The sequence below is a fragment of the Cricetulus griseus genome, chromosome 5, assembly GCF_003668045.3.
Source record: "Cricetulus griseus strain 17A/GY chromosome 5, alternate assembly CriGri-PICRH-1.0, whole genome shotgun sequence".
Classification (NCBI taxonomy): domain Eukaryota; kingdom Metazoa; phylum Chordata; class Mammalia; order Rodentia; family Cricetidae; genus Cricetulus; species Cricetulus griseus.
The window spans coordinates 39,894,070-39,914,837 of NC_048598.1; the positions used below are offsets into that span (position 1 = coordinate 39,894,070).

Below are 20,768 nucleotides of genomic sequence, written 5' to 3' on the forward strand. Positions count from 1 at the left end.
CTTGTTTGGAACCTACGCCCAAGAGTTATCTATCAAGTATGGTATGAGGAGACAGAGCTAAGAGGGACTAAAGAGACTAAAGCAAGCTTAATAAGAAATGCCATCATGGCTGAAAAGCTTTAAGCTCAAGAATCACAAGTATCCTAATTTGTCCTTCTGCAGAGACTGGATTAATTTTGAGCATGAGTGTGAACGGATCTGAGAAGACACAAATGTTCTACACGAAGGCCAAAGACAACCAGCATTCCATTTGGGCGGGCTTGCAGTTTTCTGGTCTTTCCCACACAATGTTCCAAGAAATTTGCTTCTATTTTACAACTTAGTGACTTAAAAAGAAAATATGTCTGGGGAAAAAAAGAAAGAGGGGAAAGAGAGGCTGCAAGGGTGGTAAGCGGGTAAGGTTGGGAATAGCCCCGCAGCTGGCAGAGTCTGTAGTGCCGAAGCCCAACCACATCTCAGCCCACACTATCCTCATCCTCTCACGCCAGCTCCATCCTGACACCACTTTGTCCCTCTCTGCCCACTCAGGGTCACTGACCTGGCCACCTCTCCATAAGCCTGTGGGGCTTGTTGAAGGAAAAGTAGCTAATTTGATGGATACAATAATAAAGGTTCTCTGACCTCCCCATCAAGCAGAGTACACTGTTTTACCATAAGGAACCCAAAGATCTAATTTTCATGATTTTGTATTTTAAAAAGGAGGGAAGATGGTCGGGAATTTTAGCTGCTGGAAGTGGAGACTAAAATTTCATCATACATATAAGAACCCTAATGCGTCATCAGATTAATCAAAATGAACAGGGGATGGTGGTGCATGCCTCCAATACATGACTAAGGGAGCTGAGGGGAGAAGGGCAAGAGTTTGAGGTCAGCCTGAGCTACATGCTGAGGCTGTGTCCCCCGAAACAGTAACAACAAAACACAAACCACTCACTGAGGGCCACACCACCGTGCTTCCTTTCAGACTGAAAGCTGTGAGGAGGGTGAGTCTCAGTAAGGATGCTGCCCATTCTGAAGGCAGGCCCCGCATCTGACTGGCTCCTTGGCCCCTGGCCCCTGGCCCCTGTGTAACTGAAGGACTGTAGGTTAAGTGTATCTATTGAGAGGATCACATTCAAGATCATTTGAATGAAGACCAGTCTAGAAGGAATGGGCAAGACCTTCAATGTGGAAAGTCACACAACCAGGCAGCTCTGTGGGAAGCCAGAGCCAGTCTCACCTACCTGGCTAATTTAAAAGCAAATAATAAATACACCTGCTACCTGCAGCTACTTGACATTTTTGCAGATTTTCTCTTATGATTTCATTTGATAGTGCTCATAGCTCATATTGACAAGTAGAAAATGTGTTGATGCTTTTACCAGCATACAAATATTTTCACCTTAACAGCCTGCCAGGCATGTTATTCTGAGACACTGCTCTGCCTGGACCTTTGCCTAAAATAACCATCACCACGAAGACCTGCCATACTTGTGTGAGTCGTTACTAGGAAGAGAACTACATAAAAAGGGTCATTCAGCTCTCTTGAACTTTAGCACTTAGCACATGCTAGCCTAGAGGAAAAGAACAAAAAACACAAATAACTGAAATGCCCAATCCCAAAGATCTACTAAATATTTGTTTTCAGTGTAAAGGAATGTGAACTGACATATGGTTAATACTGTGAGTGAAAGAAGATATGAAGCCCAACTCCAGGAGACGATAAATACCAGCCTATCGCCATGGCTAGTGTTAGGCTCCTGGTCAGAGGCAGAAGACAGCCTTCCTCTGTCATCTGTCCACTCATATATAACCCTGAGAGCATCATCTGCACAGGCAGGAACCATTCTCTCATGTGACCTCTGAACCATAAGCACCCAGCACAGTGTCTGATAGAGAGTGGGCACTCGCAAAGTTACTGTCTGCTAAGACTGCACAGGTCACTTAGCTGTTCTGCCCCTCCCAGTTCCCTCACTCTAACTTCCCTTCCAACTCCATAAGACTATCAGGACAAATAGACTTAGGATATGAACATTATAAAATACCATACAAGGGCATTTTAACACAGGTCTCTCTGCTAACTATCTGCTAACTATTAAATGCATTGTCTATTGGCTTGGCTAGTCGGTATCAAATGCTTCCATTTCTTTTCTTTTTTAAAGATTTTATTTATTTATTTATTTATTTATTTATTATGTATACCACATTCTGCTTCCATGTATATGTGCACACCAGAAGAGGGCACCATCTCATAACAGATGGTTGTGAGCCACCATGTGGTTGCTGGGAATTGAACTCGGGACCTCTGGAAGAGCAGTCAGTGCTCTTAACCTCTGAGCCATCTCTCCAGCCCAATGCTTCCATTTCTTACACTTTGGGTTTTCTTTGGGGCATAAAGTATTGTACATCTTTCATCTTCTCAAAGTTTTAAATAGATGCACTTCTGCAAAACAACAGAGACTAAGGATTGTTGAAAATCCTGAAGTGTTCTCAGGTTGGGAATATACAAATATGTGTGTTGATGTAGTGATGTGTAAAGACTCTGTGTCTGGCCTTGAGTGAAATGTTTCAGCAAAGCCCTTGCTATGTTTGGGTTAATCAGCAGAGGCGGAGAAATCATTTTGGGACTGTTTAAACCTTGAAGAAATGTTGCCTCTCTGGAGAGTCCACACTTGGTGCTGTGTGAGAGCTCACAGCTGCACCGACCTTGGTCCTCAGACACTCCTGGCAGACCCAGAGTTCTTACTTTTGATTATGGCTGCCATGATCAAAAGGGACTGGGATTTGTGTGGGTTTTGTCTGCTCTCTGGCAGCAACAGCAAGATGATTTTGGTAGTTGGAACCTTTCCCAGCCCCTGTTAACCTTGTATATGTTTGAATAAAGGAATTGGAGTGAGCTAGCTGGGTGTCAGTCCTTTCCAAAAAGTCTGAATCCCTCTGCTCCTTCAGAAAATGGAGGCTTAGCATCTTGGTGACCATCTCTCTCTACTGCAGCACCCAACATCAACAATACATGGATGCGTATATACGTACTCAACACAGAGATAGGGGAAGCCTTCAGCTCATACTCCAAAATAACCAAGAACACATCCATCATTGTGAGCAAACGATGGCTTTGCATATTTAGTGACCTAACAGAAGTGTTGTGGGCTGCCTGCTGAATGCCAGGTCTGCTGGTCTTCCTATTAGGTACTCAATGGCTTAGTGACAACTGAGGGAAATGGCTTGGGAACCAACCACAACTTCTATTTGTGCAACTTCCTGCGGATCATTCGTTAAATGGCCCTGACCTCCTACTACCCAGATAGAGAGAGGACCCATAGCTCTGAGCCCCATATTACCTGGACTTCATCCCCAGTCATCATCTCCCATGAGCCATAGTGACCCTTCTCCTGCCGGAAGAACTGCACAGCTTCTAAAAAGGCTTGGGCTTCAAATGTCGTCTGCTTCATGTAATCTAAAAGAAAGAAAGGGGGCACTTAATAAAGAGAAATGCTGTTTTGTAGTATTTTTCTTGGTTCTTCAAGGAAGTAACATTTTCTATTACAAGGCCTGAAACTTTATGGGAACCCAGAAAGCTAAGCAAGTGGTCCACTAGGGTCCATCTAGAGGTGCATATCACACTGCTCACTCTCTATCCACTCTGATAACTCCATCCATCACTCACTGGGAAAAATGGTCAGGACCATCACCATCTTCCCCCTACCTCTCTCGCTCTTTCTTGCCTGCCTCAAATGCTTTCCCCAGGCACTGAGTGATTGCACGCCACCATTAATGAACCTCTCATAGGAGCAATCCATTAGTGGTGCACCTGAACCCAAGTTAAAGTCCAATTTCTCTGTGAGCTGACATCAGCCCTTTCCATCAAAGGCTTGTCTACATAGTTTGCTAATTTATGCAAATGCAAATGATAATTGATGACACATAGCAGGATACTGTTTGTTTAAGCACATCACCTATTTCATTGAGAACTGATAAAAATCCCATAGGAAAGCATTGTTATCACCTCATTTGACAGATGAGGCTGACAAGGAGCAGAAAGCCGATTAACTGCCTGGTGTCATACAGAGAGTGAGCGGAGGATCCAGGTAGAACTGGGGTAGCATCTGACTTCAAGTTTGCTTCTAATCATTACATTGCACGTCCTAACTTGATGAGCTTGTCCCTCCAAAAATTGTTCTTCCTTCTTCTCCTCTTCCTCCTTCTCTTCCTCCTCCTCCTCCTCCTCCTCCTCCTCCTCCTCCTCCTCTTCTTCTACACAGGATTTCTCTGTGCAGCCCTGACTGGCCTCAAACTCACAGAGATCCACCTACCTCTGCCTCCTGAGTGCTAGGATTAATTAAAGGCATGTGCTACCACTATCTGGCTAAAATATTGCATTTTAATGGTGTCATATCTGAGAAATAATATCTCACCAGAAAGGAAGGACTGTTCAGTGGTGGGATTTAAGGTATGGAGATGGGGGCTAGGACTGAATAACCTGTCCAGAATTCCGTAAGTCACATATGTGTCTTCCTTCTCAACACATAAAACTAGCTTATGGCTGGTTCTTGTTTTGTTTTGTTTTTGTTTTTGTTTTTTTTGCTTAGGGTTTGTGGAGTGACTAACTCTGTGGCCCAGGCATACTTGGAACTTACAATCTTGTCCCAGTCTCCTGAGTGCTAGAATTACAGGCATGTGTCACCACACCAGCTAAAACAAGCTCTTGGAAGAGGAAACGCTAACAGAATTGTAGAGATTTTGATGTGGGAAATGAACTTTAAAAATAATTTTGGACGAGCAAGATGACTCAGAGGGTAAAGGTGTTTGCCACTGCAGTAGTTTGAAAGAAAATGGTTTCCAAAGGGAGTGGCACTATTAGGACGTGTGGCCTTGTTGGAGTAGGTATGGCCTTGATAGAAGTGTGTCACTGTGGAGGCAGGTTTTGAGGTCTCAGATATCCTCAAACCATGCCCAGTGACTCAGAACCACTTCCTCTTGCCTGAGAGTCAAGATGTAAGAACTCTGAGCTCCCTTGCCAGCACCATGTCTACCTACGGGCTGCCTACATGCCGCCTTACACCTAGCTGCCATGTCCTGCCACAATTAGATGTTTTTCCTTTATAAAAGTAGCCGAGGTCATGGTATCTCTCCATAGCAATAGAAACCTAACTAAGACAGCCGCCAAGCTTGATGACCTGAGTTCAATCCCTGAGACATATACAGTAGAAGGAAAGAACCAACTCCTACAAGTTGTCCTCTGACCTATGTCACGGCATAGATACATCCACACAATCAATCAAGTGATTGATCCATTAATCAATAAATGTAATTAATATTTAAAAATAGTCTAACCAGATACTACTGGGAGTTCGGCTCAGTGGTAGAGAGTTCACTTAGCATGCATTGGCCCTAAATTTGATACATTTCATGTGCAACACACACACACACACACACACACACACACACACACACACACACACACACACACACTCGCGTGCGCACATGCACACACCTAATCAAATCATAAAGAAATCCACTTCTAGAAGGAGGAAATAAAGGGAGGTAAAGGGCAAGCTTCCACTACAAAACGGCACACGGCTCTCTTGCTAGAAATTATCGTTATGTATAATCTGTAATCTGCAAGTATTGGTGCTATTAGAATGAAGGCAGCTGGTTCACTGCAGAAGGGTGACATAGCTCTAGACACACAGAATCACTTAGTCATAAATGGTTACAGGGACTGGACATAACCTAAGTCTGCCCTGGCAGGTGGCAGCTGACAATGTAGATTACCTTCTTTGAAGTTGGTTTACTAGATTATAAAGCATCAGACACTTAAAAGAAGAAGCACAGCTCAGGGCACAGTATCTATAAGGGTCAAAGAGACTTCATAGTCAGAGTATCACGAAGCCTAGGAGGGACATCTTCAAAATCACAGACGAGGAACCAACATCTCTGACATCAACACAGAGTTCTGCTCCAAAGGGAAAATTGCAAAAATGGCCTGCCCCACAAATCAAGTTTTCAAATTGAAGTATCTTCTTTCTTGTTATTTTTCTTGGCTTGGCAACTCATTTAGTGTTTAACCTCAGAGGATTAAAAAATGAAAATTAAGGTCATCCTATAAAATCGCCAATGCCAGCGGCGGTGCTCTCCCCACAGTGGGATGTGCTCAACACGCTGGGAAGGACTGGACGGAGTGAGATGGAAACTGTAATTATCATGTGGGGACTCAAGATGACTCACGAGCTCTTATTTTTAACAGCTGTTTTCATTTCCAATCTAAGGAAACAAAGAGACGGGGAGAAAATGTGACTCTGTATTTGGAACGGGTAAGTATGGCCAGATCTGCCAGCCAAGGAATGGAGGTTAAGATTCCTCAGCGCCTTGCAAGCAACCAGACTTCTCCTACTTCTTCTCCAGCTGACCTCAGTAACTGGGGGAAGATATTTTATAACCTGTTCATGCCTTCAATGTCTACAGCAAAACACACTGGCATGCATACTGGAAAGTATATTGCTAAAGATCTTGGGAGGGAGGATGGGAGGAAATAGGATTTGGAGACAATGATATTAGCTTTAGACAAAAGTCAAAGAAAGAATGTCAGAAAGCAAGCGTGCAATGGTGTGAGAATAATACACCCCGACTCAGGCAGAGAACAAAGGGATAAGGGACGAAATGGGCCACAAAATAAGCCACAGCTGATCAACAATGGAATCCAGAAAACAGAGAGTTCTCATCATTAGGACAAATGAAAATTTTCACTTTCCCCTTTCTTTTTTATAAACTATTTAATTTTTTTTTTTTTGGTTGTGAGCCTATCTTTAATGGCTGAGCTATCCCTCCTGCCCCTATTTATTTATTTTTAATGTGCATTGGTGTTTTTGTTTTGTCTATGGAAGCACATTAGGCTCCTGGAACTGTAGTTACAGACAGTTGTGAGCTGCCATGTGGGTGCTGGGAATTGAACCTGGGTCCTCTAGAAGAGCAGGCAGTGCTCTTGACCGCTGTGCCATCTCTCCAGTCCCCACTTCCCCCTTTCTATAATAGGAGAAAGATCCATGTTGCCAACTTATCATTAGATTTTCAACTTATAAGCTAATAAAAGAAATTGATTTATGAAAAACTTAGAGAAAATTCTGCCACAGAGTAAGTTTCTTTGTGAGTGTCTGTTCCGGTGATCATAAACAAAATCAAAAGGCAATTGCCAGCTCGCTACGCACATAGAGAATGAAGTTTGCCAAAGACAGAACTGTGCAGCACAGTTGTAAAATGACCTTCGTTTCTCTCCGATTGTTTCAAGAGACAGAGCTGACGTCAGTACAGGTGTTTGAGAGAAAACAGATTAGCAAGTTATTTGATCAGCTTCCTGTTGGCGTTCTCAAGAGAACACACTGCAGCTGCGCAGCGGCCCTCTCTCCAGCCAATGGGCAAGCTGAGAGTTAGGTTCCCTGGCTTCCACCATCAGTGATTTGGGCTATTCCATGAAGCTTTCCCTCTGCAGGAAGACTTATGGCAGGTAGCAAGCAGGCCAAAATTTTCTTTTCCCACGAGCTGTAAGGTTATACAAGGAGCCAGATGTAGCAGGGAGCAACTGAGGCATTTGTTAAAGCCAGATGAAGAAACAGGGGCAGAGAGGGGGTTGTTCTTAACTGAAGGTCACACAGCTGGTCAGAGTCAGAGCCAAGAGTCGGCTCTGGCGGGTCCTGTGTGGCCTGGGCATCCACACTTAAATCATAGACTTTGAGAATCAGGAGTAATCTTATTGGTCACTGACCATGAGCTCGTGTTCAGTGCTGGGAACCTTCAGCTCTCAAATAGTTCTAGTGACACAAAGCTCACGGTTTAATGAAATGTTTCTTTCTTCTTTTGGCCTGCTCTAATTATTTTAAATTTTCCCCCTTTTTTGAAGCCATTACATTTCCATGGACCCCCACCACCACACACATACAATCCAGTTTCCCTCTTAGAGAATAAATTAATTGTCATTACTCCCTTTCCATATGATAGGGCTGAATCCCAGGCATCCACTGAGTGAACTGATTTTTTTCCTTCAGCCATTCTAAAGAATTCACCCTTTGGATCTCTTTAATCTGACCCTTCCCCCCCTTCCCCCTTGGTGATCCACTCTATTCCTCATCCTCTTGGCTCTAGACTACCCCAATACATGGGCTAGGCTCCTGCTCCTTTTCTGATGTCTTCTTTCAGGCAGCCACAGTGTCCCGGTGACTCATGCATGCCTTTCTTGAAATCCAATAAAATCCATAAATGTTTTCATATGAAATGCTTGCCAGCCTAAGCGTCTCCTAACTTGCACTTCTACTTCTGACTTTAGGACAGCCTTTAAAGCTTAGCCATATTAAGTGACAACTTGCCTTCTTTGTATCTTTCCAGGGCACAGACAAATCCTGGGAAACTATAAGCATTTCCCGAGACATGTGGGAAACACATTGTAGCCATTCATTCAACACTCAGTATCCCCAGGGCCAAGAATCGTCTAGGAAGCATGGCTCTCCTTGGTGTCTGCCTAGGTCCTCATCCGTGCAGCTGCATGGAAAACTCATATTTGAGAGAGATGATTAAAGATTTTGCAAGGGAAGCTGTGCTTTTCTAGGCCTCCTGGGGACAGTTATTCAGGGGGCCAGACATCATTTTTGTTTTTTTCCACTTGTACAGATTTATAACGTGCCTGAGTTAACCGAAACCCCAAAGCTCCCAGGCATGTGGAGTCACTGTAGGCTGTGACTCCGGCTGCTGTGCCAGATCTGGGCTTGGAAGCTGCCTTGCTATTCTATTTTATGGATAAGCTATACCAAGCCCTGTTAACTGATCTGCCTAACGATTTGGGCAAGTTATGTAACAGCATTACTCCTCGTGGTTCCCTTACCACAGACAGTTCTAAACTGTCCTCAGTGCCAGTTCACAGCGCCCCCCCTAGGTGAACTCCAGTGAGGATGTTTGTCCTAGTGTTTTTTTCTAGAACACGGAAGAGAAGGTGTGCAGTGAAGATGACCAAGGTCTATTGAGTCACTACCGTGGATTAGAAACTGTTTCAAAAAATCCCCACATTACAGACGATTAGGGACTGAGCTTCAGGGTTAGATCATGGACAAGCAAGGTCCACTCACCTCCAGATGCTTTTCTTTTCTTTTTTTTTTTTTAAAGATTTTATTTATTTATTATGTATACAATAACCTGCTTCCATGTATATCTGCACACCAGAAGAGAGTAACAGATCTCATAACAGATGGTTGTGAGCCACCATGTGGTTGCTGGGAATTGAACTCAGGACCTCTGAAAGAGCAGCCAGTGCTCTTAACCTCTGAGTCATCTCTCCAGCCCCCTCTAGATGCTTTTCTAACACTGTGTGATTTAATGCTTCAAAACCGCTTTGGGATAATTTTGGATTCATACACTATTGTGTAAAATATAGTCTGTGCATAATATTATATTTACACATATATAAATGATACAGAAAGAGCCTTTACCCAGTTCCCATCCCACAAAGAAACATTTTTGATTATCATAACATGAAACTGATGTGGAAGTAACCCAAACTTCTCATTTACATAAGGCTAATGTTACATGCATTTCACCCTCCCTCATTCGTGTGTGTGTGTGTGTGTGTGTGTGTGTGTGTGTGTGTGTGTGTGTGTAGTGGTAGTAGTAGTTTAATGTTTGAAGTTATATTCAAGAAGTGTTTTGTTGCAAAGTTTAGAATCATATAATTCAGAACTTTATCTGTCAGGTTTATCTGCCCTAAACTCTTCCTTTCACAACTGATCCAATCAAAGTCTAAACAGACCATGAACTTATATTATTAAAATTAAAGCAAAATAAATATAAATTTCCTCACTATAATTAAAATGCCTGGTGTCCACTCTAATAAAATGGTGACAATTTTTTTTTTACATTAAAAACTATTTATGTATGACAAGCCTAAATAAACATCTATCATTACATTATAGGGGCTAACCCCGGTACTGAGAAGCAAACTGCTAAATTACCAGACATCCCTGAAACACACCTTAGAAAACTATTAGACTAAAATGTAAGTGTATTACTCACATTATATGTGTGCTAGTTAGTGGACATGGACCCATTAGGCATTGAAGATGAACATACCAGGAATAGATGTACACATTTCAGAAGTCCAGTGTCAGTTGCTCTAGGTGAGAATACAAAAACCTAAGAACTCCCTTAGAGAAGACAGAATACTTCTCAACAAATAAGAAAAAAGAAAAAAAAAAGTCTAGTGAAGAAAAATTGTTTTGAGAAAACTTTTAACCACACAGAAGAAAACCACATAGATGAGTCATGACCAGTCATCACATGAATTCTTGACTTGTCAATCAAACCTAAAAGACTATCAACAGAGAAAGGAAATGGCGGTCTTTAGAACAAGAGAAGGCAGACTGTCCTCATTTCCTCCAGATAAACATATCAGATTGGCTGAGTGGAAGGCTGTTGAAGACATCCTGCATCTAGAATTTAGCAAGGCACTTACCAATGGCTTGCATGATTTTGATTGGCACACTAAAGAAGTTCAGGTTGGCTGGTAATGCAAATGGACCCATCAAAAACAGTAAAAATAAATGATGGGGCTAGGTGGTGCTGGCACACACCTCTAATCCCAGCACTTGGGAGGCAGAGGCAAGTCGATCTCCATGAGTCTGAGGCCAGCCTGGTCTACAGAGCAAGTTCCAGGACAGGCTCCAAAGCTACACAGAGAAACCCTGTCTTGAAAAACAAACAAACAAACAAAAAACTTAAAACAAAAGATGGGTACTTGTTAAAGAGCTAAGGTTATTGACATCATAGAGGGAAATCAGTAGAGTACCTTAATGCATTGTTAATTCCTTAGAAACATATCTATGTATCTATGTATCTATGTATCTATGTATCTATCTATCTATCTATCTATCTATCTATCTATCTATCTATCTATCTGTCTATCTATCCAATATATCAAATACTAGATCTCATTTACCTACTAACATACCACAAACTGGCATAGGCCCTGAGGATATAAAGACAAAATGGAGGAAGTTTTTTTTTAACTCCAAGGTTTCCAAAGTTTATGAGGTTACAGAATCTGAATCTAAAATAATATAAATACATGAATTTAGAACTTGCTCCAAAAACACAACCACAAAATTATGTGACACATGCCCCAAACATTGTAAGTTCGAAACAAAAGACTGGTAAGTAAATTCTTTTTGTGAAATTCTAATCTCTAATTTCTTTTATATTTGTAGCATGTACAGTTGTATATAAGTGCACTTTTGAACATACTATAAGCAGATGAAAATTTATCCCCAGATGCACATGATTTGGCCACTTAAGACAGTTGTAAAGTATAAAACTTGAAGTCTGCCCCTAAGCCCGGGTTTCCACCTATGAGATCCCTGTGAGTGAGAGGTCTAACACAGTCACCCACAAAGCAAGGGAGGCTGGGCTTCAGCCTTGTGGGTTACAGCAAAGTCATCGGAAGATGCTGAGATTTGCTCTTCCGAGCTTATCATTCTATACTATCTTTCTTGCAGAGTGCCCAAAAATATGTTGCAAATATTTTTAAGAAAAAAAAAAGAGGGCAGAGTATTTCTGAATTTCGACTGAAGGAATGCAGAATCTCACAGCCTTGGAAAGAGAATTCCAGAAGGAAGGGATCCTGGAGAACATGAAGATTTGCTGTAAGAGCTTTGGCCTTGTTCCATGTAGATTCAGATCTCTGAGTCAGGATGGCAAGGAGGGTGGCTGACTCTAACTGGACCTAAGGAATGAATTTCTAACGTCTAAGCTGATCTTAAAGTCAACTAGGTTCCAGTAGGATGTCACAAGTTCTCCAACGGGGAAATGCTGTCGTGGCTGAGTTACTTTGTAGAAGACTCACTCAGATCCCTTTAGTAAATCTTCTCTGGCATCACAGCAATTATCATTTTATAGCTAGTATGATCATGTTGGATATATCTCTGTTATCTGGTCAGCTCTGGGAAGATAAGGGATATTGTTTGTATTAATCATGGCTTCCTCTAATGATCAAAGAAAGAGGAAGGAGGGAACACAGGGGTTAAAGTGGTTGAGAGAGTATTAGATTAAATCTCCTATAAGGCTCCTTCTAATCTGAAATTTCATGGTTGCAGACAAAACCCAAGAGATGCCAATAATGAGATTGTCTTAATGAGTCCCCTGCTTACTGCTTTCAAGAGCCACAGAAGGGACAGAGCTCCACCCCAGTGCCCACCCCCTGTAGCCTGTGTCAATAAGCATCATTGTACCCTAGATGGCTTGTTCAATAGGTTGCTGGACACTCTACTCCCACAGGTTCTGACTTGTTGCACCTGAGAGGGGGCCGAGAGTTTGCATGTCTAATATGTGTCTAGGTGAAGCTCACTCATGCTTCAGGCTCAGGGACGCACTTAGAGAAGCATTCTGCTACAGCATTGGGGGTGTGGCTCTCACATCAGAAGCAACAATGGACAATAGTTCCCAATTGTGGTCCAGCAGGTCTGGGATTGGAGCCAGGCTGATTCTGTTACTGTAGTTTACACACACATATGAAGTGGGGGGGGGGACATAGGTATAGAAAATTCTGATGCTTGACTATTTAGGGTCTTGATGACCTTGCTCTCCCATCACCAACAGATTAAGAAATGTCCATTTTGTCAGCTGCTCATCCACTTAATGCAAAGAAAACTTAAAGTTACCAAAGTAATATTTAAAAATGAGACAAGGATGAGATTTATCTAAGAATATATGGAAAAATGGTAACCACTTGGGAAGAGTCAAAAGACACCATCTGAACCCATGAACCTCCCTCTCCCCTCTTTTCAGAAGCAGCCACTGACTGAACACAAATCCTTGGATGTAACCCTGCTTAATTTCATTTTTCCTTTTTGTGAATATAGTAGATATGTTGTCACTATCCCATATATGTCAGTCTTCTCTTCTCTAGGACAAATGATCTCAGTTCCCTTGGTTTTAACTTTTTTTTAAGAAAGCCTCAAAAAAAAAAAAAAAAAAAAAGACCCATGTCCAGCCTCATCCCAAAACAAGGGTGCTATCATTAGTTTCCTCTTTGAGAATTCTACGAAATGGGCTGTGGGCTCAGGTGAGAGGCATTGAAATGCTTTCCCTGTACATGAGTTCATTTATCACACTGTGGACGGAGTGAGGCCAAGAGGCCAAAGACAGAATCAATAACTTTCTGTGGACAAACACAGATGGCTGTATGAGCAGGTTTGTATGCTGCAGCACTGAGGCCATGACAGAGCATCTGCTATTTGGAGAACTTGTGACATCCTACTGGGACCTAGTTGACTTTAAGATCAGCTTAGATGTTAGAGGAGTCCTGATGAAATGTTCTCAGGAGAAGAGGTGATGCCTCCAAACCTCCCCAAACCAGATGAAAACGATGCCATTCCCTTTTGAAAAGGTGAGTTTCGGAGTGTCTACTGTCAAATGTTTTTCAGGCAGGTGTGTCAATGCACACACTTGGGTGGCCTTTCCACCTCAACCGCAGAAACTAAGTCATATGCTTCTCTGTGACATTGTGGAAAGTGGCGTGGCCAACTCCCTGCAGGCAAACCTTTGCCACACAACCTGGACAAAATGTAATGCATGCCTGTATTTTTAAATAAACTGGGAAGATTCTCTCTAGGCCACAGATAGGTCTTCATGCATACTAGAACTTTAACAGGTTCCTGGAAATGGCTATTTACAAACTAGTAAAACGTATCGCAATAGCACAGGAGATGTCAGAGGTAGTCTTCCACATTGATTCTATGGACAGCCTTCCATTGTGAACCCAGAACACAGAAGAAGTCTTAGCCACACCCTTGAGAGTGCCCTTTTCATAAGCCGAAGCAGGCAGTATAGTGACTGGACCAGGTCGACTTCAGAGAACGAATCACTGGCATGAACTGGCACCACTTCATCATTTCCTAGCCTGACACACTCACAGGGTCCAGCACACTCTTTCGATACTATCTGGCAGTATTCCAAGCATTGTCATTACTGGTGATGAATAGCTGCATCTACCTTGAACTTATCAGATTTTACAGTTTACAACATCTCATTTGATTCCCATAGCAATCTCATGAGGCAGGCAAGCCAGATGTAATCATTCTAGGAAAAAAAAAAAAAAGGGAAAAGCTGAGAAGCAAAGAAATTTATATCACTGCCCAGGGTCATAGCAATAAATAACTCATTCTATCAGGCCATCAAGTGAGAATAAAAATAATAGGCAGACAACGAATTTCCAGTCTGATATAGACTCAACTTCAAAATGGACCTAACCTCACTTAAAATTTGTAACTGTAGTCTATCTTATTTAGGGTAATATATTTCACCTTCCTTATTTATAACTTTCTACCAAAGACCTAAAAAATTCAATTGACCCATACTCTCCTTCCTTCTAAAGAAAAAGGAATGAGTGATAGCCCCTAGTGCCTGGAAACCTGTCACCTGCCCTGACTAGGAAAGTGAGAACATGGGCTAATTTCATGGTGCCATCCTTAGGTATGGAGGGGCAGTAAACTATTTGGGGCTTAAGTTCTTAAGGACAAGGTCATTTAAAAAATGATGGGAACCCAAGCAATCATGTACCAATAGAGTCTACATTCCCAACCTATGACGAGCAGTTGTTTAATTTCTGGGTTAGCTGATCCCACACAGCATATCAATTTTCATAACTGCTTTAAGCCAAAAGCACTTGGCAAGCATTTTGCTGTTGGGGTTTTTGAGGGCCTGGGACTCTGTATCATATGCGTTGTCTCACAAAGTAGCCACTTGATATGATTTTACACTTGAGCTCAACTGTATGAGTTGTGAAAACTTGAAGCATTTATAGTTATTTTTATGAAAGGCCGAAGATGTCTTGTTAAGTAACTAGCTTACAGCAAGTTTACAACAAAATAGAATTCCTGGCTGGAATGGAAAGACTAAAGCAACAGTTGAGCTAGGAAGGTCATGGAAAAGTAGTGTAGGGTTGTTTTAACTGCAAAAATTATAAAATTATATACCCATCCTGATCTAGCAATGTAAAATGCACAGTGGCTGAATGGGGAAAAAAGTAAGAAATGAAAAGAGTTATAGGGAATTTTGTATTCCGGCCTTAACATTTATAGAATGTATTAACCATCCTTTGGAAGATTCATGTTGATTTTAAAAAAACATTTAAAATACGCTAGGCACCCTCAGGAGGCTGAGGGCAGAAGACTGCTGAGAATAGGAGGCCAGTGTGGGACACAGTGAGTTCTGAGCCAGTCTGGGCTAGACTGGGACCTGTCTCAAAAGAACACAATGACAATGATGATGATGATACATATGTACATACAAACATGCATACATACATGTATGCATACATATATACATACATTTACTTATCTGCCTGGCCATGAGCTATTTTTACATCTCCACAGTCAAAGCAGTCCCATGGCACTTTGCCCCTTAGATTCTAAGAGAATGTCCATGAGCACATTCTAGGGTCCCTGCCTGCAGGGGCTGTGACCAGGAACCAGGAAGTAATTAGCATCAGTGGGTGGGATGTCACACATAAAGGCAGGCTTTCTCACACTGGAGGCAAGCAGAGCTTGAGCACACACCCTGACATCGGCCTGTACTTTGGAGCTTCTAACAAACGTCTGTCCAAGTATGATTCTCATCAGCATCTCACCAAAGCTGAGCAAGGTCAGAGAAGAACATGTGTACATGCATCAGAAGATGTCATCTGCAATAAAACCAGGAGAACTTGTGTGCTGCATCCTTAGGGGCAAGGGCTGTCCTCTTTATATGGTACCAGAATCTATATTTATATGGTACCGGAATCTACAGTAGTGACTGCCACTTCTACTGTGGGGCTTGAGGCAAGTTACTTTGCTTCTGTGGGTCTAATTTCAAATGAGAGGCTCACTAAGCCTCTTAAAGGGCAGATAGTTTGTTATCAGACAAATACTGATTTTCCATGACTGTATTCTTATTTGGGAACAGAACTTCTAGACTCAAGGCCACATGCCCCTTTTCTTTTCTTGACTTCTTGCCCAACCCCCAAACTCATCTGTCTCTGGGCTGTAGGAAGTCACCAGTCTCCCTGTAAGAATGCATTAAATGACTGGTGTGCCTTTGTAATGCTCCACTGGACAGTTTATGCCCTCTGATTTCCCCTCCACTCCCTGAACAAGAGTTCATGTTATTTCCTTCTCTGAGTTCACCAAATGGGCTGTCTAATTAATTAAGCCCATAAAACAGTGAAAATATTTTAGCTTGTCACTTTATAATCTGTGCCAAGGCTAGAGTAAAACTGACACATAGGGCATTAAATCATTAAGTTAAGTTAGTCACACAGGCTTGGTTCCTTAAATGCCCCTTTTTCTTTTTCCTTTGCAAAAATAGACTGCCTGACTGAAGTCGTTTAACATCCATCCCAAACACTGAACTTTATAAAACTATCAGTTCTACAGAAAAACTGTCATATATGTATACATGTAAGGCTATTAAGACAGTCTGTTTCAACTAGAATTTTCTCATTAATTAAATACTTTAGATCCAAGTATATGTATTATAACAAAATGCTATAGACCCAAATGCACTTTGCCCAAATCAAGGCTATCAACTAGAATATAGGTTAGTCTTTGGTCATCCATGTTAACTAAGAAAAGGGATGACAATAAAAATTGCTGCTTGGGTCTATGCTGGAGCTGTGTGTGTGTGTGTGTGTGTGTGTGTGTGTGTGTGTGTGTGTGAGAGAGAGAGAGAGAGAGAGAGAGAGAGAGAGAGAGAGAGAGAGAGAGAGAGAGAGAGAGAGAGAGAGAGACAGAGACAGAGACAGAGACAGAGACAGAGAGTACATTTGAATGCTGCTGGTTCTGTGCTCCAGTGTTTTACTTTAAAACAAAGAGCAAATCTGCCCTATGAGAGGCCAATTTGTGCTTAGCTATTCTTTGTTCTTTACTTAAAGTGACAGGTGGCACCTTAGAGCAATGCCCAAACAACTTGCTTCTTTCCCCCTCCTTTGTCCTTTCACTCCCCATGCAGCTTTTTCTTACCTCTCATGCTTGTACACACACACACACACACACACACACACACACACACACACACACACACACACTTCTCCAGGCTGCAGAAAATAATGAATACTTAGTCCTAAAGACTTCCTGTAGGAACTAACAGGGGAAATGCTAAAGAGATGCTAATCTGCTGCCATTCAATAGACAGATAATGGGAACTACATATTCCATTTTAAATGTATTAATAGATGTAGCCACATCAAAATAAAATAGGTAAAAATTAACTTTAATAACACATTGCACTAACACACAAATATCTAAAACATGTAACCAGCAAATAATGTATAATTTAATTAATTAATTTAGATTTATTTAATTTTATGCATATGGATGTTTTGCCAGCATGTATGTATGTGTGCCGTGTATGTCTCTGGTATATGTTAAGGTCAGCAGAGGGCATCAGGTCCCCTGGAATTGGAGTCAGGATGGCTGTGAGCCATCATGTGGATGGGTCATTAGTAAGAGCCACAGTGCTCTTAACCTCTGAGCCATCTCTCCAGTCCCACTATGTTTAATCTCGATGGTCACCTCGATTGACTTGAAAAGTGCCTGAGACATTTGTAAAATACACCTCTCCGTGTATCTGTGAGGCCATTTCCAGGCACCATCAACTAAGGGGGAAGACCTGCCATAAATGTGAGCAACACAAATGCCACAGACCAGGGTCCCATATGGAATGAAAGGAAAAGGACGGAGACGCTGGCATACTGGCATACTCGCTCCTGGCTTCCTGGATGCCATGATGTGAGCTGTCCTGGCCCAACCACCTAGCTACGATGGACTAAAATCATGAACAACTTTGACAGTTGTCTCCTACAGATCCTCCAGATGGCCAGTGAGGAGTCAGTGCCATTTGAGGGCTTCCCCCAATGCTGAGTCATAGCAAGTCTGCTTGGTGTGGTAGAAAATTGCTAACTACCAATGGACATAGTAGATGAGATCATTTCCAAACAGGATACAGCCCTACAAGAACCTGCTTTATTTATAGAAACAACTTGTTCACCCAACTCCTACCCTCTACCAAAAAGAAAAACAGCTGAAGTGCCTCTGGTACCTACTGTCAGTACTGGCTAAAACTTTGAGTTATGTGATATAATGACATCCCATGGAACTGTATAAAGAATTGATTCAGTGATCAGATTCCCTTATAGTAAAACAGAGAAAGAGGAAATTAAACACACACACACACACACACACACACACACACACACAAACTCTATCCTTGCTAGAAGGGTCAAGGGCTTGAATAGATGAACACATGTGATTTGCTTCCTACATGAATGTGTTTTTGTAAGCCAGCAAAATGCCTCTTGTGTATTCATAGTTTCTGATGGTATTTTTGTGATTAAGGAAGACACAGTGGAATTACAGAACTAGAATGGGCTCTTAATGTCTCCTCAATTACCCTACAACACAGCAGTGTTTATTTATTAAATAACTGTGATAGCATGTAAATTATGCCAGGCCTATTATCATTACTGATAATGGTAAAAACTACTGTGTATTAAATGATGTGGGTTTACAGATCAAAACTAATCAAATGGAAGTCGTTCAAAAGGCATTGCTTTAATCCCTCCACATTTTACATGTTAGAGCATGGGCATTCTGGTTATCAAGCGGTTCTCCTTACCATACTATGCACTGCTTAGGCTCCAAGTGAGGACATGTCTATGAGTAGCATCTTGAAGGCTGATGGATGTGTCATGGGGAAATCATGATGTCTTCCCAGGACTCTTCTCTCAAGCTGAGTGCTATGGTTAGATACTCCTGTACTAGATCCCCTAGGCGCCACACAGTGGAGTTCAGGCCCCATTATGAAGAAGTGAGAGGTGGAACTCAGTCTGACTACAGTGTTGAACTGAGGCCTTTGGAGACAATTAGGATTGGATAGGGACTGCTTAAGATCACCGACTGTTCTTGCAGAGGACCCAGGTCCATTCCCAGCACCTACATGGTGGCTCACAGCCATCTATAGCTCCAGTTCAGAGGATCGGACACCCTCTTCTTACCATTTTGGACACCAGGCATGCATATGATCGACTGACATAAATGCAGGCAAAACCCAAACATATAAAATAAGATAAAAAATTTAATTAGTAACATAGCATCTCTATATCTCTGTGTTTCTTTCAAGTTCTAGACTGGGCACAGTTCCTCCTATTTAAGTTTGTATGTGTTAATGCAATTTGTTATACATTTCAGTCTGCCATCACTACTCCACCCCCAGCATGTCTGGACTCCCTTAATCTACTGGTTTTTTTTTTTTACACTGTTTATTATATTTATTTATGTTAATCATTTGTATTCCTATTTATGGTTTGTTTTCTATTTCTGCCATTGGCTCTTAGCTATGCTTGATATATACTATATACTCAATAAATGTATATTAAATAAATGTTGTCTGATCAGTACAGATACTGAATTTCTTTTTTTTTATTTTAAAGATTTTATTTATTTATTATGCATACACCATTCTGCTTCCATGTATATCTGCACACCAGAAGAGGGCACCAGATCTCATAAGGGATGGTTGTGAGCCACCATGTGGTTGCTGGGAATTGAACTTAGGACCTCTGGAAGAGCAGTCGGTGCTCTTAACCTCTGAGCCATCTCTCCAGCCCCAGATACTGAATTTTTAATTAAGATAAAATTAATATGAAACTTTTCATCTAAGCCCATATTTCTAGTTGACCAGTAAGTGTATTAGGCAAGACAACATTTAATTCTAAATTAAAAACAAACATGACTACAATCAAGAAAGCAACCAGGGATAGAGGTGAGAGTATGGGAAATAAGTCCACAGATGTTCGCCGCTGGATCTCCAGCACCCTGAGCAAACACAAAGCAACTGCTTAATGTGTGTGTAGTAAAGTCATACACAGTTACTTACTCTACAGTGCGTGCAGTTGTGGGACAGGGAGATAAGTTACACAGTGCAGACTGAACTGTGTCAGGTGGGAGATATTCAAGGCAGAGGGAGGGGTCTGGCCCAGCACACAGAGGCACATCGCCATTCTCGCCAAACAGCATTTCCTGCTTTAAACACCTAACTATGAAGCTTTCCATCCCACCTGGAACAGAGATTTAACTTCTGTCAGGTTTAGATGCAGAGACCTCCTACAGAGTTCCATGGGGTGGGTTCCTGAGCTCAGAAACTATCTAACCGTGATCACAGTGGGGGTGTAAGGTGACACACCACGAGTAAAGGAACAGAGACAGCCTGGCATTTGTAGGCTCTCTATAGCTACTAATACTTTCCTTCCTCTCTTTTACTCAAGTTAAACTGCAGCCTTAGGCTCTATCTACCAGGGCAGGGAAAATGCCCATTACAACACTTGGTCTAGGCCATGAATGTGAGTCTGGTCTTAAACATGGATTTCTAACATCATCCATAGACTATGTCGTGTGATCATTTGGAATTATTTTTCAAAAATAATTTATAGCTTAATGAGCTTGCAATTAGAATCCCAGCAGGCATTAGGAGCTAATTAGCTATAATGAACACAAGTTAATAAATAAGAACATATGCTTAACATAGCCAAGAAAGAATATAATATGATTCAATTGTAAAGGGAAATTTTTCATATCAGGTGTAATATTGCACAATGAAAACCTACAAATCAAAATTGCAACCATGTGGTGGAAAAGAATACCCAGATAACCTTAAGATATATGCATATCATTTTAATATTCAGTGGGAAAGTTATATTATTCCATAAATGGTACTGATACAACTGT

General features: G+C 41.7%; 1 protein-coding gene across 1 annotated transcript in view; it reads right to left on the bottom strand.

The window, feature by feature from the left end:
* Positions 1 to 20,768, bottom strand: part of Niban1 (niban apoptosis regulator 1) — a 152,364-nt gene that overhangs the window by 29,818 nt on the left and 101,778 nt on the right. Inside the window, exon 6 of the mRNA XM_027417385.2 lies at positions 3,321 to 3,436. Within this exon, the coding sequence (XP_027273186.1) occupies positions 3,321 to 3,436 (116 nt within the window). The remainder of the gene's footprint in view (positions 1 to 3,320; positions 3,437 to 20,768) is intronic.